At 39.8% G+C, this 23,445-nt stretch overlaps 1 protein-coding gene across 8 annotated transcripts in view; it reads left to right on the forward strand.

The window, feature by feature from the left end:
- The first annotated feature begins 194 nt into the window (after window positions 1-194).
- Window positions 195-23,445, forward strand: part of REPS1 (RALBP1 associated Eps domain containing 1) — a 68,270-nt gene continuing 45,019 nt past the window's right edge. For 7 of the 8 annotated variants that reach the window (XM_082047768.1, XM_082047774.1, XM_082047771.1 and 4 more), the window contains exons 1-2: window positions 195-538; window positions 18,183-18,306. In XM_082047768.1, the coding sequence (XP_081903894.1) occupies window positions 386-538; window positions 18,183-18,306 (277 nt within the window). In that variant the 5' untranslated portion in view covers window positions 195-385. The remainder of the gene's footprint in view (window positions 539-18,182; window positions 18,307-23,445) is intronic. The other variant, XM_082047775.1, reaches the window with a different exon arrangement.

Here is a 23,445-nt window from a genome sequence, read left to right on the forward strand (position 1 = left end):
CGGTAACCCCGCCCCGCTTAGGCCTGGCGCTTCCGCCGCCGCTCGCGCGGAGGGGGCGGCTCCCCGCGGCGCTGGGCGCTCTCTCCCCCGCCTCCCTCTGCGGGGCGCGCGCTCGCCGCACGGTGGGCGCAGGCGCGGAGGCAGGCGCGCAGGCGCGCCGCCGTGTGGGCGGGAAGGCGGGGCGGGTGGGCGGTTGGTGGGGGAAGGTGTGAGCGGGCGCTCGCGCGCGGCGTCTCCGTCCCGCCGCCACCCCCGGGACGGGCCGGACCCGGCGGCGCGAGGCAGCCCCGCGCGCTCTCCGCCGCGCCCCCCGCCGGCCCGGCCGCCGCCGTTGGATGCGGGGCGGCGGCAGCAGCAGCAGCGCCGCGCGGAGCCGGGGCGTAAGATGGAGGGCCTGACGCTGAGCGAGGCGGAGCAGCGCTACTACTGCGACCTCTTCTCCTACTGCGACACCGAGAGCACCAAGAAGGTGGCGTCCAACGGGCGGGTCCTGGAGCTCTTCCGCGCCGCGCAGCTGCCCAACGACGTGGTCATGCAGGTAGCTGCTGCGGACCCCCGCGGGGCGGCGGGCCTGGGCACCGCCCCGCCGTTAGTGCCCGCGGGGACACAGCCCCGACCCGTGCTGCCGCCCCTCCCCTCTGCCGCGCCCGACTCGGCCCTCGCCCCCTTGCCCGCCCGGCAGCCCCGTGGCGGGGTCGTCCAGCCGGCGGTGGCGGGCCCGGGCGGGGAGGCCGGAGCGGAACACGCCTGGAGGCTCGGGAGCTATTGTCCGAACCAGAGCCGGCCACCTGAGCCCCGGCAGGAGGGGGAGGCTGAGTCTCTCCAGCGCGGGTGCTGCGCTGAGCATGCCTGTAAGCAGGCCCCTGCTTATGGACTTGTGGGGCCTCTGACTAGAAGACGAGGAAGGGGCTGTTGATAATGTCTGCTGGCGATGCCCAGCAACTGGTAAGAAAGTGTCTGGTTTGCTTCATGTCGGCAGAGGCCACCCAAAGGATGAGAACCCAAAGCGTTTTGGGGATGTGAGGGAGGTTGGTGATGAAGAGCAACACAGAAGGAGGTCTGGGTTTGTATTGTTGGATGCTACTGACGCTAATCCACTTTACTGAAGCCATGCAGTCCTTTCTGGACATCAGTTCCTGGCAGGTATTAACTTACCTGTCTGTAGTCGCCAAAACATTTCTAACAATGAAAAATACAGTATTAGGAATTACAGTGGTCCTTACCTGTAACATGTATGTGCACAGTTTGAGCACATACTTCCTTGTCTAGGTTACTTCTAAAAGGTGTAGCGATATTGCAGAGTTACGTATGCAGAAAAGGGAAAGTCTGCTCTGATTAGTCTTGTGTAATTATTTGTGGAAAGTATTCCCAGTGAACCATTCTTATGAAGAGCTATTTGTAATAATTTGCTGCTTCTGCAGTTCCCTCTCTCATTGTTCAATGCTTTAAAGTTTATGTAGTGTTTTGAGCTGCTGTGGGTAAAACTAAAAAGCCATGCTGCCTTTTATGCAGTTTCATCCTCAGCCTAGTGAGATAAGCAGCCCTTTTAGCAAAGCATTGAAGTTACTGTAGCTGGAAAGACAGTGTGCGAATTTCAGCATTCTGCAATTCAGTACCAGATTTCAGGAGAATACTTATGCTTAACTAAGGTTACTGTTGATGTGTTTTGGCTTGTAAGAGCAACCTGGTTAGTTAAAATGAGTTTAAGATGTAAAAGAAGTGGAATAGAGCTGAATAAGAAATGTTTCTTACTAGTAAAACTAGTAATCTCATATTTGATGACTTGCTAGACTGGAGTTAATGGTAAGAGAGTTTGCATGCTCGGTAATACGAGCAAGGTTTCTGAAAGGCCACCCACTGCTCCTTTTTGTGTGTGGCCAGCTGATTTCAGAAAAATCATCCCAGGAAGGTCAGTGTTTACATGTGTGTTGCATTTAAAAATTTATTTGCTGTAAAACTTGTCTTGATCAAGGAGGCTAGTGCTAGAGATTTTGTTTTATGCAGGGGTTTGGTGCAAGAACTTTGAAAGACATGGAAGTACTTGGAATTTTCAATACAAGTGGCCATAGATTATATCCCTATCTGTTGCAGAGGAGGTCACATATTTTCTTGCAAAGTAGATTGTATCTGAAGAAGAGAAGCTGCTCAGGCATCATTCTGTGGGTTCTAAATAAATTGACTCAAGAAGCAGACCTGGCTTATCACTGTAGTGATCTCAAGGAAAACCTTGTGCTTAAAAAGGCAGACAAGATATTAGATTGCCTGAGGAATGAGACAGTAAATAGTATGAAGTAAAAATGTCCCTAGCAGTTTGACCCATTACATACCTCGTGCAATCCCTGTCTGTCACGTATGAAGTACCTTGTACTTGTGAAGGAGAGAATCTAGCTGTCTTGTTATTTTATGTTCTTCTTGAAGTATGGCTGTACCTCAGGTTAACACAGGCAGGAATACATTGGATGGAGGTTCTTCCAAGGGAAATTGCATTTAATGCTTCGGAAGCTGTGACTGTAACTAAAACGTCAAGATGATATAGCTTAAGAAATAAGGAAGCCCTGTGAAGGAGAGGGAATTTTCTTTTGACCATGTGGTGCTGTGTTCTTACCTGCTCATTTGAAGCACCTGGTGCTTGTTGGGAAAGGAATTTGATTTAGTTACCCCAATCTTGTATAATCCTGGAATGCAATTGTAGTGCTAATCACATGAATGCTAAGTACCTTCCTAGGTGTGCAAAACATAGTAGAAAATAACCACTCTTCAAACTCACGTGGCCCAAGTAGTCCTGAGGAACTACCTCAGAGTTTTTCCTCTTTAGTAGTACAGGTCTGTAGACACCTTGAATAATATGGAGTTGGTTATGTTGGAAATGAAAATGTGCGACAGTTGCATTTTCAGACCCATAACTTGTTTTACTTGAAAATCTGTTGTTTAAAGGCTGGATATATATGCAACCTTTCCTGCAAAGAGTTAGGTTTATGTGACATACCTGTCTTGCAGCAGGAAGAGTTAATACATGTGGCTAATTGTTCCTAATAATTATTATTTCTGCCTCTAAATGACCCTGTCAGCTGCCTATTAAATGTGAATAAAAAAGCAACAAAGCACTGGAAAAGCTCTATGTCCACATACTACACATCTACAGAAGGACAGCCTTATTAGCAGAACAAGAATACCACACCAAAGGTGTTAGAACCCTAACTGCACATATGAGAACACCAGCCTTTAGTATCCCATAGTTCTGACTTTTTGTGCATGTCCTTGAAATTCAGATTAAGGTAGAAGATTTGCATAAAACAATGAATAAAAGTGTGTTGGTGTAACAAGTCCAGCTACTTCATGACGGTTACTGGAGTCTTTACATTTTTCTCAGGGTGTGGTTTCACATTGCAGCTGAACCAATCTAATGGTGAGTTGCCACTGAAGAAGGTGGTTCAGTCTTCCCCTTTCCCCCAACCATGTGCTCCAGCTGCTGCTTCTCCTTGCAGAGGCACTAATGCCTGCCTGATGCTGTTGTATGCTGACATAGGAGGCTGTGCAGACAGAAAAATAATGACGTTGTTGTTGATTTTAACTCTGTATCAGCTAACAGTGGGATTGAATGAATGTCGGTGCTGGCACAAGGGAGGAGGTGGGAAAACTATTTGCTGATGGAGGGGAGGAGAACTTTCCTCTTTCTAGAGCAATTGGGTATTTCGGGTGTGACCTAGTATGGGTTTCATGGTAACTTAAACCACTAGAAGCTGTAACTGCCTTAATGCTGATGCTGACATTCATTTGAACAGACACTGAGCAGGTTCAGGGAGCTTGTTCAGCCAAAAGTTGGGGCTTTTTGTCAAGTTATTTTTCACTTGACTCAGCTGCCTGATCTCACAGCTTAGTCTTGTGTACATCGATGTTTGTATTATCAAGTAGTATGATATGACACAAATGCTGAGGAGCTGCCATCCACCATGTATATGTATTTCAGAAGTTTTGTATATTTATTTCAGAACCTTGATCAAGTTCTGACTTGGTCCTGTAGACCAAATGTTGCCTGGGATTCATTAGGTGCACTCCTAGCGTGTATCTTCTAGGTTAGCTTCAGACAAAAGAAATCTACTCGCCTGTTGTGGAATGGTTGCACAGTATGAACCGGAGCAGTGAGGGTGATCAGGATTTGACTTCAAAAGCACATTTCACATCTGACCTAAAATGCTAATGGAGGTGTGCAGTTTAAATCAGTTCTTGGTGCCTCTCTACTGGTGGTGAAGTCGCTTGCAAAAGCTACAGTCGGCCAAAAAATGTGTTGTGAAGTTCATTACTTGTGCATGGAATTAATATAATAGCCGTCTCATTTGCTCAATTTGCAGAATTCTTATTTATATGATTTAATAACAGAAAGTTTATGAACTTGCACTTTTTTCTTTGAGTATGAATCATAGAAACGTCGCAAGACAAGAAGCAAAATCGGTTGTGTGTATGATACTCATCTGAAATTAATGAGTCAAGGCATCTTGCTTTAAAGTGCAACATTACTGTAAAACAACAAATATAGGAGTATTTGTATGTACTTTTTCTAAAATGAATAAATTGTCATCTTCAGTGTTGGTGATGTCCAGCAATGTTACATGTCTTCTAATTTAGTGTTAGAAAGTATTTGAAATGATTGATGCAATTATTCCTGGTTTCTTCAATTACAATATGCTTGTATTAGCCCATTAAAAACCCAGTGTAAAGCCTATTTTTGTTATTGTTTGCCAACTTCAAGCTTGCTTTTTTTTTTTTTTTTCTTCTCATTTCTAAGGAGTCTTTACAGACAGGTTAGTTTTTATTGTTCTTGTGTTGCTGATGGAAAAAAATACTGTCTCTGTTCTTTACACGAGCTCTCTGTCAGTTTGCTGCCTTTGCATCAAAAGTTGTAAGAAAGTGCAGACCTGTGATGCAGCTGCTTCGTTGTGAAGTCCAGACTCTTATTGTAAAGCCTTATTCATCAGCTACAATTTCTGTGGTGTGCAGAAAACAGCAAGGTGCAGGCATGTGCTGTCTTCTCTTGTTCTTGGGGTGATAGCTTTTGGCAGACAAAGGGAAAACATGGAATGGTGGTTTCACAGAACCACAGGATGGTTGGGGTTGAAAGGGCCCTCTGGAGGCCATCTAGTCCAACCCACCTGCTAAAGCAGGTTCACCAGAGCAGATCGCACATAAATATGTCCAGGTGGGTTTTGAATGTCTCCAGAGAAGGAGACTCCACAGCCTCTCTGGGCAGCCTGTTCCAGTGCTCTGGCACCCTAAAAGTAAAGAAATTTTTCCTCATATTCAGGTGGAACCTCCTGTGCTTCATTCTGTGCCCATTGCCCCTCATCCTGTTGTTGGGCACCACTGAAAGGAGTCTGGTCTCATCCTCTTGACACCCACCCTAGAGATATTTATAAACATTGATGAGATCCCCTCTCAGCCTTCTCTTCTCCAGGCTGAACAGACCCAGCTCTCTCAGTCTCTCCTCATAAGAAAGGTGCTCTAGGCCCCTCATCATCTTTGTGCCCTCTGCTGGACTCCCTCCAGTAATTCCTTGTCCTTAAACTGGGGAGCCCAGAACTGGATGCGGTACTACAGATGCAGCCTCACCCTCAGATGCCAGATGTGGCATGTGATGCAATTATAATTGGAATTATAACACATAGGCAGAAAGTGTCAAAACAAAATTGCAGGTTCTTGATTTAAAATATTGGTGTCTTTGTTGGAGAACAGATACAGAGAGAAAGGGATCTAAGAAAATAAACATTTATTCCCAGTGATTTTATTGTTGCAGTTAGTGTTTTGGTTTCCTTTGCAAAAACTACCTGTTTGTCAAATCAGTGAAATTTACTAAATACCAACTGCAAATGGAAGCTGAGCCAGTGAATGCTTGGGATTATCTGTGTGGTAGAGACGTGCAGAAGACTCAACCATGTTCTTGTTAATTTGCTGAATTTATTATTAATATCTTTTCAGAACTGGTGGAGTAAGAAGTTAGAATTCCTTATGCAATGCAAATGTCATGCCTTCCTTTCAGTGATTTTGAATAAATTTAAAAATATATAACATCTTGAGATCTTTTTGTGTAAAAAGATTTCTTCTAACACTTACTTTTACCTAATCTGCAAACAAGCCCAAATTTTAAAAAGAAATCACTTAATTGAATCCAGACCATACATTTTGGGTTTATATTTTTTGTTTTAAAGCTTTCAGCTTTTCTACGTGACATTTTAAAATAAAGCTAGTTTTGATGTCTTCTAAGGCAACATTCACAACATGTCCTTATTAAGGCATTCTTTGAGTGTATAAGTCTATAACTATGACATTTTTCTTACTCATTCTTAATATTTTGTTAGCCTGAGCACCATAAAGTTAATGAGTCTGTAGCCTTATAGGATTATAATCGTATGTAATTTATGTATAACAATTATACAAAATATTTTTATATTTAAGGGATGTTTGTACATACATTATATATATCTTAGTTCTTTTTTTGGAAATAAGACTTGTTAGAAAACTGTTGTAAATACAGATAGTGCCTGGATCCATGGTTAAGAATATACAATTTGTGAATTACGTATTTTTTTCCCCTCAATTGTTATTGTAGCAGAGTATTTTTCTTTCCTCTCAGCTGAGCAGTAGTTTAGTTCTGTTTCTCTGTAATGATGAGATATATAACCAGTCTACTCTCTGCTAGTGCCAGAAGTGGCTCTTAGTCTGCTTTGTATCCTTTGAATTGTGCTTTGAGTTTTCTGCAGTATTCTGGTAAAAATGTTTACTATAATGATGTTACTTTCACAGAGACTACAATGGGCTGCAAATTGTTTTCTCTTTGCAGTTAATTAGTTTGAGTAGTCTCATATCTCAGTAGCCTCTAGTCAGAGAATAATCATCGTTTTGAAACCAAAGGCAGGCAGTTGATGGCAAAACTTCGGCAGTGTAGATTAGGTCTATTAGACTTATATTTGTTTTCCACTGATTTCTCAGTGTAATTGACTGACATTCATAATTAAACAGTAAATAATTCCTTCATAATTCTGTATGCCAGCACAGTGCTCAGCTGATTTTAAGTATTAGAGCTCAGCTTTGAAAACAGTTTATTTTTTTCTTTTTATATGTGCCATCAGTTGACAGCAGGGATGGTTAATATCCATCCTGACATGACTGGATGGAATTCCAAAAATCTTCAGAAATATCATGGCCTTTGGCAAATGCAGCTGTCTTAGAATCAAGTCAAGTGTACAAAATTATGTGTTGTAAACTTGATCTTTTTCATGTAAATATGATTCTTTTGTATGAGAAGTTGTGAGCACTTCATCTGCTGTCTGTGAAAAATTGCAAACATTGTCCTTATAATAGTCTCATCTTCAATAAATATTACTGCAGATGCTGTGAAATTATAGGACTTAACTGGTACTCTCTGTGACTTCTCAATTATATTTGCTAGCTTTCAAAATATTAGTCCTTATGGACAAGTTTCACACCTATTAGGTCATAAGAATTTGCTGTTTAGATGAGTCTTTTTTAAATAGAATTTATAGACTTCAAATTGAAGTTCTGCTCTTTGCTTCAATGGGTTTGAAGTGAGAAGTGAGTGTGGGAGTAATATGTTGACTATCAGATTTTTTTCACTGGAGTTCCAGTAATGATTACTGTAAGAATATCTTTCCTACTTGTTATTTTTCCTTTATCATTTGTTTAGACCATAGGGATATTATTAAGTCAGTGTCATTCTTTTGAAACAGAGTTGGCTGATCATGTTTGACTTGATTATTTTTCCAACTGGGGTTGGTGTCTAAAGAGTTATATTATCCCCTGCATTTCTTATACAAAAAAGGCATTTATAACTGAGGCATGCCTGTCTGTGTATAGTGATATGTTAAAGGACTTGGAAAAGATGACAGTCGGACCTGAATTTCTGGAATGATTGACTTCTGACATCTAAAATGCTCCTGAAGTATGGTAACAGACCTAATTAGTAGACTCAGTTCCAAATATGCCTTTCAGCTTTAGTAATCCCAGAATAAGGTGTTCAGGACTGAGCTAGAAGTCTGTTCTTACTACAGTTGTGTGTATGAGTTATTTTTTTCTGAATTAAAATTTCTTAACTCATTTAAAACCTAATGTTAGCAGCTCTGTTCCGAGTCTCAAATGTAGCTCCGTAAGCATGCAGTTTTTAGAATTTTAACTGAGGTTTGTTTAAACTTTGATAGACACATTGTTAAGACTTGTAAAGGCCTTGTTGAGCAAAGGAGAGTAGTGCAAAGTAACTAATTAACACTGCTCACATTGCTGAGAGGAAAACATTGAGATGGGAAAGCAGTGTAAAGTAACGGGCACAGTGGCTTCAGGTAGACTTGTATAGGAGTGCTCAGGAGTAGCAACACCAGATCTGAGCGGTCTTATTTGGCCAGGCCACAGCATGACCACTAATGCTGGGATCAGAGAATGCCTTAATCTTCATTTTACATTAGCAAAAAGCCAGAAGCTTGTCTTTGTTCTTTGAGTCTTTTCTGTCTTACTTTTGTTCTGGTATATTGATAAAAGGTGATGTGAAGAGAAAATATTAAAATCGAAAAAGAAAATAATTATTACCAAGGAATATCAATCACTCGAATGCTTCAATTATAAAGGAGGTCTGAAAGGTATCAAAATGTCTATATAAATGCTGCCCTTTTCAGCATTTAGCACTTAAGTAGAAGTTTTGCAGGAAGAACATTCAACTTAATGCTGCATGGCAGAAACATCCACAATTAGAACATCCATGTGACATCCCTTGCACTATTTATTACTGGAGTAATATTTTGAAATCGTAACTAAATTATTGCAGTAAATATCTCTACCTCCTGAAGCTAGATGCTTTCTTGGTGCTTGTACGGATACTTTGGCTGCTACCATTTGTTCCAGAACATACAATCGCTTGAGTGTTATAGAATCATCCTGGAGTCTCAAATTGTCACAGACTGGCACAGGCATTGCACATTCTTGTTTCTTCGTCTCCTATTGCTTGAACTCTTCACAGCACCACCAGGAGAAAGGAGACACCCTTGTTCTGAGAGCAGTTCTTAGCAGCCCGGTACGTGAACATATCTTTCCCTTCTAAGGAGGGTTTCTTTGAGTAAGTCAAAGAAGTTGGAGTTGCAAGTGCTCTTGATGTGACATTCTGTTCAGTTGCATCATTTCAACCTTTTCTGCTCCTCTTAAATGCAAAGCACACTACTTTCTTTAGGCTGCAGCCTTAGGAGAAATTTAGAGTAAAATAAACAAACTATTGCTATCAACCACTTGATCCTGTGTATATTGTAGCTGCTGAGGTGTTCCTTGGTTGTACAGTAAACAGACTCAGTTTCATGAAAGACCAGATAACTTAACAGAGCAACTTTTTGCTGGCTTACTGAGTGGAGTAATTACACTGTGTGATCAGATAGACGAGCAGCAGTTAGTGCTCAGGAATGGGGAACTGTGCAGCTGAGAGCAAAGGAAGGAAGAGCTATTTAGGTTAAGCAGTAAGGTAAAGCTGCATGGGAAGAGGAGACAGGTATGTGAAGTATCTCGTTTTAAAAGAACCTCTCTTTATGCATCAAGAATTAAAAATGGTTCTTGTAGCTCCCCAGGCTGTTTTTTGTTGCTTCAAATTTTTTTAGTTTCAAGTTCTTCTTGCTGCTTTATTACCATTACTGCTCCTAAGATACCTTTGTCATGAGCACCTACTCTGCCAGAAGAGCAGCGGTAGAGAGAATCTTAATGCAAGCAAAGAGCAACTCTGCCTTGAGGTCTTCCAGCTGTGACTTTTTACTTAGGAGGACAGTAGTTGCTTTCTAAGTAAGTGTTCATCTGTCTGTCTGGATTTTCCTTTGTTGGGGCTATTGACCATGTCATAAAGGAATATGGTTATTTATTCTGTCCTCTTTTTGAGGGTATTTGGCAATAAGTTGTTGATGATTTATAGTCAAGTAGGACAGGCTGTGGCTCTAGGTATTTGGAGAAATGGTCCCTCTAGAATCAGTATCTTGAACATTTTTGTATTAGGTTGTTGCAAAAGTAATTGCAGTTTTGGACTGTGAATTTTAAATCCTTATAACTAGGCTCAAACACATCTTTATTAATCAAAATAGGAACCATGACAATCTGCAAATTTTTGCCAGTGAGAAATAAGTTTGTGTATTCCTGTAGTGTAAAAATCCCTGCTTTAGGATTCAGCGAACTCTTGGAAAGCATTTTCCACATCCAGCTGGTTGTGGAAGCGTTCTTCCTGCAAAAAGTTGTCAAGATGCTTGAAGAAGTGGCAGTTGGTTGGTGAGAGGTCAGGTCAGCAAAACTTCATAGCCCAATTGGCTCACTTTTTGAAGCACTGGTTGTGTGATGTGCGGTCAGGCATCGTTGTGGAGAAGACTTGAGCCCTTTCTGTTGATGGATGCTGGCTGCAGGCATTGCAGATTTTGGTGCATCTCATTGATTTGCTGAGCATACCTCTCAGGTGTCATGATCTCACTGGGATTCAGAAAGCTGTAGTGGATCAGACTGGCAGCAGACCACCCAACAGTGACCATGACCTTTTTTGGTGCAAGTTTGCGTTTTCGGTCAGCTCATGACACACTGACTTATCGAGCCTTTTCACCTTTCCAGTTTGCTTCAAATGCTGAATGACCATAGAATGGTCGACGTGGAGTTCTTTGGCAACTTCTCGTGTAGTTTTAAGAGGATCAGCTTTGATGTGAACTTTGGGTGGGCGGCCACTACACTTCTCATCTTCAAGGCTCTCATCTCCTTCGCAAAACTTCTGGAACCACCACTGCTCTGTATGTTGATGAGCGGTTCCTGGGCCAAACGCATTGTTGATGTTGCAAGTTGTCTTTCCTGCTTTATGAACCATTGTGAATTTGAGTAAGAAAATAATTCAAATTTGGTTTTTGTCTAACATAATCTCCACAGTCTAAAATGCATATAAAATAAACAACAAGTAATAATTCAGTAGCAAAAGACAAAGTGAGAAAAGCACATTAAAACGATGTATAACATAATCACATTTATTTAAGAATGTATTCCAATATCAAAGGATAATGTCAACAATGCAAAAAACACTATTACTTTTGTACCAACCTAATAGTTGCATATAGGGTGTATCTGCCTCTTCTTTATGGATTGATTGATTGTAGTTACCATGTGCTACCAAATCAAGAAGGAAACCACTGACCTCTAGAGAGCTGTGGAGCTCTGCGGAAGAAGCTTTGCAGGTGAGATTTGTGTGTATGGCTTGTGACAGCTTTTGCAGGAACTGCTAGCAAGACCACAAACTTTGATTGCAAATGGAAAAATCAAAGCTACTGCATTAGGAAGTGTCTTTGATAAGTAAGGCTAATCCATTGTGAGCATATGTGCTACCAGGAACAGTATGAGATGCTGTAGACCACTTTTGGAGTGGGTTGAAGTTAGGAATCACCTAAAATGTAACTGCTTTAACTACAGTAGGTAAAAATTCTGTGGCTTTGTATGTATGTGGTGTATGACATATTCACTTGTTTAGATACATATTTATTATGTGTATCTGTCATAAATCAGAAATTTAAATTTTTGGTGCATTTTGTCTCCTGCTTTTCTATTAACAGAGTGAAAGCATGACTTGAAATCTGCCAGTTCTTACTCAGGGAGTGGACATAATTGTAAAACCAACCCCAAAGTAGAGGGACAGAAGCATTCCTCTGGGGCTTAAAATATTGAGTCTTTTTTTAACCAGCTAATTAACTTATTTCTGACATGGTTCATTCTGAAATTTCTTACGATTGAAACATATGTATGTTTGAACATGAAATGACCTGTGGAATGGGAAAGTTCTAAACTAAGTATCTGTAGAGAATTGTCAAGAGCTGATGACTATTTTTCCTTCCTGTTGGTGTTTTAGCAGTCTGCTTCCACTGTGGATATGTTCAGTGTGAAAATCAAGGATGGAGGAGTATAAGAAGAGGCTCAGAGAGCAGGAGACTCTAAATAGTTCATTGCCAGAGAACGTGTGTCACCTTGGAAGTCCTCCAGTACTATTGGTTTTGTTTCTATAAAGGCTTGTGTTCTGTAGCCACACTTGTGGCATTGACTGCGATATATCTTCATAGAACAGTTAGTAAGACTTAAAAGGAAAACCTTACTAATTGTTATGCAACAAAATACAACAATGTCCCAAGTATACCCTGTGCCTGGGAATTGTTGGTATCAACTAATTAATTATATTTACGACTATGCTTCTTAAGTGCCTAGTAAGGTAGATGTATGAGAGGTAATATTATACTTGCTGTTCAGCATGAACATTGCCTGCTTTACACTTAATGAATTAAATATAGCAGTTCTTTATATCCTTCATAAGTACATTTTGCAAATGATCTTCGGATAGGTTTGAGACTATTTAAATGTTTATCATATACTGCTAATAGTGGTGAAACATAGTATTCAGAGCAATACTTGAACTATGTATTTTAGTGGCTTTGGTTTTTGTCCTGTCTCCATTTTTTTTTTTTTCTTGTGTGCCACCATGTGCTAAGGTTTGTGGAGAACTAAGTCAGAGACTTGACTTGATTAAAAATAACTCATCAAAAGAAGGGTATTTGTCAGTTTTCTATCTTGTTCATCCTACAAAGTGCTGTCAACAACTGTTGCATTTGAGAGGCTACCTGTCAAGTGGGGTTTTTCTGAAGAAAAGTTGAAAATTCTTGATGAATAACTAAGCAGTATTGCTTAATGATAGGTGAGAGACTGTAGTTAGAAAACTGTGCCAGGCTGTGGTCTGCAGTTAGTGAGACAGATTGAGATAAAGCAAGTGACAGGAGTTGATGTATTGGACAGTGGTTGCAGTATAACAAGATTAGAAGGTAATGAGTTGTGAGGAAAGGAATGTATTCAATCTAGAAAAAAAGCACAAAAGAGGTTTTGATAGGTCTTTGGTATGTAGTGATGGTCAGAGTTATTTTTTCTGCTATAATAGCAATGATTAGGAAATATTTTTTCAACTTCCCTTACACATTCCCAGATTACATTATGCTGTAGAGGTATGGTTAGTTTTTGTTGCAGCTGAGGTGAGTGGATTACATGACTTCAGAAGAGCATTTTTGTAAGATGGCATATTCTAGTATCCAATTTGAGCCTGTATTCCAATAAATGTTCTATTTTGTGTAAGTTTGCAAAGAGCTTTAGAATTCTCATCAGTGAATTGCTGCATATGGGATACAGAAATAACATTGTTGACATGATAATGTTTTTCATTTTAAACTGTGAATCAAAGTCAGTCTGTAATCATAGCTGCATTTTTATTAAATAACCAAAAACTCAATGCAATTTGTATCAAATATTGTAAAATTAAGGCGAAAACTTGGTTTTGCACCTCTGGTCATGGTTTATATGATATTATTCCTGGTGACTGTTTCATTTAAACATTGAACTTTCTTACTGTGAGAGTGATAAGACACTGAAAGAGGTTGCTCAGAGAGCTTGTAGAGTCTGCATCCTTGGATGCACTCAAAATCCAACTGGGCACAGTTCTAACAACCTGCTGTAGCCGAGCCTGCTTCGAGCAGAGGGAGTGGATCATCTCCAGAGGACCTTTCCAAGCTCAACTATTCTGTGGTTCTACATAGGATTTCTTTGTGTTTATTAGTGTTTTTAGAAGTCTTACACCAACAATATAAACATGAAAATTCCTGCCAAGTCACAGTAGGACTGCTAGAACACCTCAAATTAAGAATGCATTAATAAAATCAGGGCCAAAATGTATATTCTGAATCACAGTTCTTTTTTCTTTGTATCAGTATGGGATTTTTTTTTTAAGTGGATAAACTTGTATTAATGTCCTAGTTCAAATGAGGTGATACGAAAGGTCCTCTTCTGAATTTGTTCACTCACCCCTGCCTGTCAGCATACCCAGTGTGTGTTATAATTTCAGCCTTCAAAAGCTGCCTTCAGGTCTTGCCTCTTACCACCCTCTGGTATGGAAGAGTAGGTACTTTAGTAGCTCTCCGAGCAGATTAAATATTTTTATCTTTACTAGGTAGGTAACATGCATGTTGCTTCATTGACTGTTTTACCATTGAGGTCATCCCTGCTTAAATGCTGTTGTACTTTTGCATTAATAATGTTTAGAGATAATGGGTTTGATTTGCCTTGTAGAAGAACCTGGGGGCAGGGGGACTGGGATATTCTTGAAGACTCTCTCAGAGAGGTTTTCTGAGTTCAGCAATGTGCGTTTCACCTCATTTGACAGAGATATAATTTGTTTCAACTCATCTGGAATTTTTAAAGGTTCTCAAGTCTTAGTTTTTTTGGTTTGTAAGCTTTTCCAAGTTCAAGGACCTCTTATTTGTAACCTGCAAGAGTTCTAGAAGGTGTTAGAAATGGTGCCCTTTGTCCACATATTGCTTCCTATGTATGTCTCATCTCTGCCAGCTCCTGATATTGTTGATGCTGCTGTTACTTCTTTGCAGTGTAGATGACTAAGCATGCAATTTCATCATTTACAGCTACTGCACTGAGTTTTGTGGTGCTGTTTTGGTTGGGTGTGGGAGAGAGTTGTGGGGTTTTTTGGTTTGGGTGGTGGTGTTGGGTTTTTTTGTTTTGTTTTGGGAGTTACTTTGTATCAACAGTTCCCAGCAATTCTGGAGCTTCACAGAGTTGTTGGCCTTAATCTGGTTAATTGCAGTAGTGTGACCTCAGTATCTTCATATCTAAGGAGATTAAAACAGTCACGGAGATGGCTCTGCATTCCTTGATGAATTTAAGGAAATTCCTTGTCCTCTCTCTTCCTAAGAAGATGAAATCTCTAAACATAAATCTCAGAGAACTAATCCCTTGATTTTTTTTTTTAATTATTATTCTGCCCCCTTCGTCATTATAGTTTATTACCTGTTGAATGTGTAAATCCTCATTCAAGGAGATTATAGGAGGCTGTTTTGATTATGTTCAAGAGTGCTGCCAGTCAGCAGAACAGTCTCCACTAAATGCTTGTATTTAACAATTTTACTCAACCTTCAGTCATATTTCTGATTGTGTTATATTCAGTTATTCAGTCTTTGAAATAAAGGACTCCTTTAACTATCTGTGGGTGGATTTGACAGCAACTTTTTCAGCAGCATAAGGGCATTCTTTTTTTTTTTTTTTTTTATCCTTAGCATTTTCCTTTTCCTTTTTATATCTATTCACTTTGAATTCATGCTTGTATTTCCTTTCTAATACTTATCTGCTATGGTAGCTTAATTATTAATGCAGTTTTTAACTGGAAATTTTTTCAACCTGGCAGTCCTGACTAGCTCCAAACAAGATAATCTCTAGTCCAGGACTGGCTTTGAGATTGCCTGAAGCCATTGCTGCTTAATGGTTCTATAGGCTCCAAAAGTCTGTGTTACTTCTCTAAGAAGGTTTTCCAGAGTCTGCTCAGTTATTCATCTGTCAGTTCTAGGCTGCTGGATCCACAAGCTCTTTCTGTGTTAGGTGTAGTCAAGTACATGGATGTTCATCATTCTTCCAGAATGCAGTGCTTTAAAAAAAGGAATTACTCTTGCTGTTGCCCTGGTTTGAATTGCTAGCTGTCTCTTGAATCTCCACTGCTTTAGTTCTGCTAGTTATTTAAACGTAGCGTAATTATTTTTGGCATTAGCTTCGGTATAGGCAATTTGGTTTAGATGTGGATGCCTCAAAGTTTTTCTTGATTGAATTATCACTTGTCGATTTAGACTCATTTCTTTCCTTGTAGCACTTTCTGTAGTCCAAACAACTTACTGAAACTAATGTATTGTATTCAACTGTATTGAATTATTTTATCTTAGTTAATGAACTTTAGAATGTACTCTGACTTCTGTCCAGACATCATGCTGCAGGAATATTATAATTGGAAAATGCAAATAACACAGGTGCTGTAGGACAATGTGGGAAGTGTAAAGTAGACATAGCCAAGTGACTTAATGCAACTAGCTTTTCTCTAGCAGGATTTGAGCTGCATGCACAGCCCTAGACCTGCTGATCCTCTTGGGACTTCTTTGGGGCAAAGTGTTTTTCAACTTCCCACACCTTCATGTGACAGGTTTTACAACAGCTTATTTTCAGGAGGTCCTAGAATCCTGGTGCAGCTTTTTGATAAGCAATATCTAGCTTAGCTATAGGTAATAAGCCCATCCATTTGCCTGATTGTATGGAGTTACCAAAGGCTGTTTCCTGTTTCAGCAGTGTTGAAGCATACAGACTAATTCCTTGTGGGTCACATGGTTCAGTTGCTGATATGTGAAAATGTAGTTGACTTTTTCAGTTGGTTTGCCTAAAAGTGGGGCTCCTCTGCCTTTCAGAACTGTGATCTCTGAAAGCTGGGAAATCTTTTAGGACAGCTTTCTCTAAGCCCAGTAACGGTCCATTCCACTAGTTAGGAAAATTAGCAAATGTGTCAGGAGACCAGATTTGCCAAACAGGGACCTTATGGCTGAGCTGTGAGGAGAGAAATTGGCAGCCATAGATGTAGATGAGGCTAAGATTCTCAGTGCCTTTACTGCATTGATCTTCAAAGATAAGGTCTCATGGGCTTTTGTAGCTGGACATGGGATTGAAGGAGGAGAGAAACTAGTAGTAACACAAGAAGATTGATGGATCTTTTGAGAAATATGAAGTTCATGGGATTAGATGGGATACTTCTGTGGGTGCTGAGAGAGTTAGGTCACATCATTGCAAGCCACCTTTCTCATTGAATAGTTGTGGGGATCAGGGCTGGGCCTCTGACTAGAGAAAGATGTTGCAGCCATCTTCAGGAAGGGCACGAAGGTTAATTTGAGGAACTGCAAACTGGTCAGCTGCAACTTGGTCTCTGAGAAATTGTGAAGCAGGTCTGCTTGGAAGCCATTTCTAGGCCTATGAAGGTGAAAATAGTAATTAGAATTAGAAGCATGGAATTACCAAGGGTACTTGTCAACCGGATTGTCTGCTGTGATGTGCAAGACTAGAACTGTGGTTGAAGAAAGAAAAGCAGTGATGTAATCTGACTTCAATAAAGCTTTCACCATGGTGTCCAAGAGTATCCTTGTGTCTCATTAGGAACGTTGCAGTCTGGATGAGACTGCTAGGTACATGAAAAGACAGTCTGGATCATTGAACTTGGAGAGTCTGATTTGTGTTGTGTCGTGCTTAGTATCTTATTAGTGACCTGGCACAAGCAGGAATGCCCCCACAGCAAGTTTGCAGGCTTTCAATGTGGAGGAGTGTACAGTCAGTATCTTTGAATACTGCTGTCTGGAGGGACCAGAATTTCTCAAAATTCATAACAAAGGGCAAAAGCACCTTTCTGTTTTATAGAACACCAGGGAAAGAAAGGGAATAAGATAACACGACTTCTTTGTACTTCTTAAACTAAATAGCGTTTGTGGTGGTGTTTGGAGAACCTGAAGTTCTGTACTCTTCAATGCTGAAATCCATGCTTGTGTGGATACTTCTTTGTGTCCTGAATGAATGCTTTATAGGATTTTTCATAAGCTAAATGTTGAGCTGTAGCAAGCCTATATCAGAAAAGGCTGGAAGGTATAATTTGTAGTTGTATAGCTTTTTCACTTTTTATAAATTCTGATCTCTCATTGAAACTCTTCAGGGAGATATTTGGGAGCAGACCATTTAACTAACTTGATTAGTAACACACTATTCAATTTTGTCTGAGAATCATTTGGAAGTCTTAATTTTGTGTTTCTGGGTTACATTTGATAATATAATGTTAAAAATGTTGAATGCTGTTCCTTTGTTGCAGTTGCTGCAGACAGACAATATAGTTGCTAATGGAATAGTTAATCATGACATAGGATGTTTATTATGTGCTTTTTTGGTGTTTTTTTGGGGGATGTTTGGGTTTTTTTGTTGTTTTGTTTTTTCAAAAGAGCATGATCCCGTTTACTCTCTTACTGTGTCTCATATCAATTCTGTAGAAGTGTAGGTGAAAGACAAGGTTGGTAATTGGGAAAAAATGCAAGTTTTAGACTTGATACTTTTGCTGACTGTGAGGAATCACATACTCTGACTCATTTCACATAATATTTAAAGATTGCATGTGAAGTTGTTACTGAAATATTGTATAGAGGAAGATGTGAGCATTTAGTGCAAGGCATGCTGCTCTTAAATGTATAAAATCACCTTGGTAGATCTGCTCATGTTTTAAGTTTCTTTGTGTAAGTAACTGTGTTCTGTTTCAGATTATGGAGCTCTGTGGTGCAACAAGACTTGGCTATTTTGGAAGAAGTCAATTTTACATTGCTTTGAAACTTGTCGCTGTGGCCCAATCTGGTCTCCCTCTAAGAGTGGAAAGCTTAAATACAGGTAAGTCACAGGATCGGGGCGGGGGCAGGAGTTGCAATTCAGTTGCTAAGCAGAATTATTTTACTTGGCTCACAGATTCTTGTAGAGTAACCTTGTAAATTAGTGTGGCATGTCTTTTTATACATGCTGCTTACTTAAAAAAAATTGTGGAGAGACTATGAAGGAGGGTATTCCTACTATGTAATAAATACAAGGTGAAACACCTTACCAATACGTGTTGAATAACTGTTGTGGTCATCATGGGGTATATGAACAACTACTACCGACTGTTGTGTAGGTGCAAGTTCGTTCTATAGATTACTGACGTTAGAACTTGTGTGCCATATCCTCTGAATAAAGTACTAATAGAACTAATGTGAATTGGAAGGAAAAGAAGAATGCAATGTTTGCAGGCTTTTGTAGTTGCTGAGTTTGGGAAGTCTTGATTGCAACAAGTGAAAGGTCATATTTTTCTAAAGTCAAATTCCTTCACACTTGGCTTGACAATTTTCTCCCTTCTTAATGCAGATGTGAGGATTAGTGGTTTAAGATTTTTCTAGTGAAAAACTTGACCTGTAAAAGATCTTTGAAGTCTTATCAGCCAAAACACCTGTTATCCTACTTTCAAAGGTCAGTTGTAGTGTGGGCAGTGAAATAGGAAAAAAGCTTACCCTGGGAAGATGATTGAGACCAGCGGGAAGAGTTTTGATATGAGGCTCTACTGTAGCTTTTTGAGTGACATGAGTGGCCCCATGTCAGTATTGCTTTGTAAGATGAAAATAGACTTGGGAAGGTGAAGTACTGAGTTTTTTAGCCACCGCAGCCTTTTGCAGTATAGTACACAACTCACAATTAAAAAATATCTTTGGAGCACAGCTTTGCATTAAGGTGACTTCCCTAGTAGATTTTATGTCAATAGAATACATGTTATGATATAACTTATATACTCTAGTAATTAAAAGAAAGCTTAGGAGTTTTTTGTGTCTAAAGGATATAGATTAAACAGAATAATTAAGGAAACTATGTTAAAAACAATCTGGTATGACTGAAGTGTTTGAGAAAGCTATCCAAAAGTAAAGGAATCATTGTGTATACTTTTACAGTTATGTTTATTGTAGGCTCATACAGACTGTGTATACTGCTTTCCTGGGGTTTTTTGTAGCTTTCTGGAAAAGTGCAGGGTTTCAGTCAACATTTTGCTAATATTCAAGTTCCTTTCTGCTTACAAGCCACCCTGTGTTTATAAACAGTTTTTCTAGCTTTCCTGATGAGTGTTCAGAATGCTACAGAATAGGAAAGTTGGAAAAGGAACTTTCGACTCTTAACATCTGATAGAAACTGGGACTTGATATATTGTGGGATTTCTCATCAAATGCCTGTTGAAGAAGACAAAGGTTAAAATCTGTGTATGTAGCTTTTTCCAGGGTTTTGTATGCTTGGTTTTATTTTAATGAAAAATACCCTGACTGGAAGGAACTTTTCTATTAAAACAAAGGGGGAGGAGGGGGAAATTTGAAGGAGTGAAAGTGAAGATGCAGAATTAATTCCAAAATATAGAATATGTTGCTGTAAAAATAGCAACTATTGGATCTCTTATAGTGGAATACATTTCCTTGATGCATGACAGTACTAGAAATACTTGTGATGGTTTCTGGACTTCGAGGAATAATTTTCTGTAACTGGTTCCAAACCTACTAAATACAACAAGTACAATTGACAGAACATTTATTTTTACCCTAACTGTTTTTAGCTTTAGTTGTCTGTTGCCTTGGTTGCAGTGGTTCCAGTTCTGCCTATGAAGTCTGTGCTCCTAGGATGATTCAAGTGTTGTAGCAGCTACTAAGCAGCTAAAATATAGCAGGCTTGAATACTCAATGATTTTGAGCTTGGTTACCCTCCTTGGAAAACTGGGGTTCAGCAAACCTGGCCAGCTGGGTTCTGTCCACAGTCCATCTCCAAGAGGTCTTCTAGAGGACCTGTTAGAACCATCCCAAACTAATCTGTTTACTCTTTCTCTCTTCAAAGTAGAACAATGAAAATTAGTTAAAGCTTATTTTTTAGGACATCTGCGTTTCAGCTCTGCATTCTCTGTGTGTTTTATTCAATGATTGTCATGTTTTTCATTCTTTTATCTTGGTGTTTTCTCTCCACTGCTGTTCTTGTTTCTTTTGCTCTTTGGTTCATTGTGTGTCTTCAGTAGATAGGAAACTTTCTTTACACGAGATTCCAAGTTGAGATTACAATCAAATTTTGAGTACTGAGTCCATCCAGCACAAGTGTCATCCAGTTGATTCATAGTTAACTAAGTGCTTTTGTGATTACTGAGATTTGCAGTGTAGTGAAAATACTGGCTTTAGTTATTATGCTACAAGCTTCTAAATCTGTTGTCCTTTTGCTGTCCCAGAAAATTTTCCTTCCAGGAAGGTAAATTAGTCATAGAATGTCCTGACTTGGAAGGGACATTTAAAGATCATCAAGTCCAACTACTGTCCCTGCATATGACAACCCCACAGTTCACACCATGTGTCTGAAAGGTCTTGCCCAGTCTCTCCTTGAACAGTGGTCAGGCTTGGGGCTGTGACACCTCCCTGGGGAGCCTGTTCCAGTGCTCCACCACTGTCTGGATGAAGAACCTTTTCCTAATGTCCAGTCTGAACCTCCCCTGGCACATCTTCCTGCCATTCGCTCAGGTTCTGTCATTGGTCACTAAAGAGCAGAGTTTGGCACCTGCCCTTTCTCCTCCCCTGGTGAGGAAGCTGTAGACAATGATGAGGTCTCCCCTTAGTCTCCTCTTCTCCTGGCTGAACAAACCAAGTGACTTTAGCTGCTCCTCATACAGCTTCCCCTCCAAACCCTTCACCAACTTCGTAACCCTCTTCTGGACACTTTCCAGTAGCTTAATATCTTTTTTTTATCCTGTGGTGCGCAGAACTGCACACAGTGCTCCAGGTGCAGAACAGGACAATCACCCCCCTCACCTGGCTGGCAATGCTGTGCTTGATGCACCCCAGGACACAGGTGGCCCTCTTGGCTGCCAGGGCACACTGTTGGCCCATGATCAACTTGCTGTTGACCAGAACCCCCAGAATATTGAGGAATTAATATTGAGAAGTTAATGAGCAATGTCTATTTCGAAGTAATGTTTGTTTTCTAAACATGGAATGTGGTTTTTGTTGAAAGTAAGTGTTAACAAGGATGCAAACATACAGGTACGGAGAAGTTTCAGATTTATTCAATATCAAGATTAAATTCCATTCATAACAGCTATTGTATTTATAACTGAGGGATTTCTGAATAGTAAAAAATGTTGTAGTGTTAGAATTAGTATTTTCTGCTGTTATGGAGAAAAGACAGAGGAAAGAGGTAAACATGGCTGATTTCACTTGGCTGTGTAGAAACAATACACTGAAACAAACCTACATTTATCTAGTCTTGTTTTTAAAGAAGACTATAATAGAGATTTTTTTGTCTTATTTTAGAGCTTTCTATATTATTTTGTTAAATAGTGCTAGACATCTCATGGCAAAGCCTCATGTTGGAACAACTAATTGCCCTGTGTCAGTTGGATGTTCTAGTATCTGTATTATCATGTTTTGGAGGGATACAAGTTCTCACTTTTATGTAATGACTTTTTCACTTTTTGACTCATTGTAGTTCACTGTTTAGCTACGCGAATAATGTTCCTAGTGCAGTATGGGGGTACAAAGCTAATGTGAAAATGGGTGTCTGGGAATGAGGAAAGCATCAGGATCTGCTTTAACAGCATTTCCACATGATGGATAACCAAAACTTTTGCAAAGGGGTTATGTTGCATGCTCCTTACCTGTGGTGAAAGCTGTTTGGCGCTTTGAATTGTGCTTAGTGACAGAGGCTTAAGTAAAGAATTTATGTTCTTAGTGGAGTGATGTTCTTTAATACTGGATACATAAAGATGTCTATGGATACATAAAGGTGTCTATAGTTGGATACTATGGATCCAAATGACACTCTTCTAATACAAATCAGTTTAATCTTCAGTTTTTATACAGTAAACTGTGTGCAATTTCATCTCATACTTTAATATAGTTGGTAGTACTACTGACTCATTTTCAGTATCAAAAGTAATCAATGTAAGCCATCAACAAGAGGAACTAAATTTGAGCCATGCTTTGGAATTTGCTTTGTGCTGGAAATATAATTTCCAAGCAGGCTGTACAGCAAATTTGCAGTTTATTTTTATTCACAGTGGACCAATAAAAAAGTGGTGACTGGATTCAGAAAAATGATAGAAATCTTTCAGTGAAAAATTGAAGACTTATGCAGTCTCATTTTTCTATCAGACTATTCTGAACCATTGTATATAAAGCTGAGGACCTTTTAGCATTTTCGAGAAATTTTACTTTAAAAGTGTTTGTAACAAAGTGAAGAGATATTGGAATGCTCCTTGTTGTATCCCAGTGAAACAGCTAATTTAGCTTCTATTGTAGAAACGTGTGCACAGATGTGTTAAAGGAATAGTTGCAGTTTTTGCTGTAAGACTAGATTTTATTATTTCTTGTAAATATAAACATGCAATCAGCTCACTAAAAGATGATGTTGAATGTACTGCGATATTTTAGCATCTTTGCTCATGAACTATTCTGTATGAAGACACTAATTCTATATATGTGCTAGAAATGGTAGATAAATTTTGAAAATCCCATTTCAATAATTAAGTGTTGGCAAAACTAAGAAAAAGTGAGCTAAATCCAGGTTATCTGGTTGCTGCTGCATTTAGTGCAGAGTTGTAGTGTAAAACTTATGGAGCTGTGTGAAGTCCTCTTTGTATACCAAAACTACAAGTTCGGTAGCAGATTCATGAAGTATAATTCAGAAAGGGCATTTGCTCTTTTCTAACTGGCAAGTTCTGTTTAATCTCTTTATCAATAATCTGGATGAGGGGATTGAGTGCACCCTTAGTAAGTTTGCAGATTACATCAATTTGTTGGGAGCGTTGATCTGCTGAAGGATAGGAAGGCCATACAGAGGGATCTGGACCGCCTGGATCATTGGGCTGAGGCCAGTTGTATGAGGTTTAACAAGACCAAGTGCCAGGTCCTGCACTTGGGTCACAAGAACCCCAGGCAGTGCTACAGGCTCAGAGAAAAGTGGCTGGAAAGTTGCCTGGCAGAGAGGAATCTG

The sequence above is a fragment of the Streptopelia decaocto genome (genome assembly GCF_964273445.1).
Source record: "Streptopelia decaocto genome assembly, chromosome: 3".
Lineage (NCBI taxonomy): Eukaryota > Metazoa > Chordata > Aves > Columbiformes > Columbidae > Streptopelia > Streptopelia decaocto.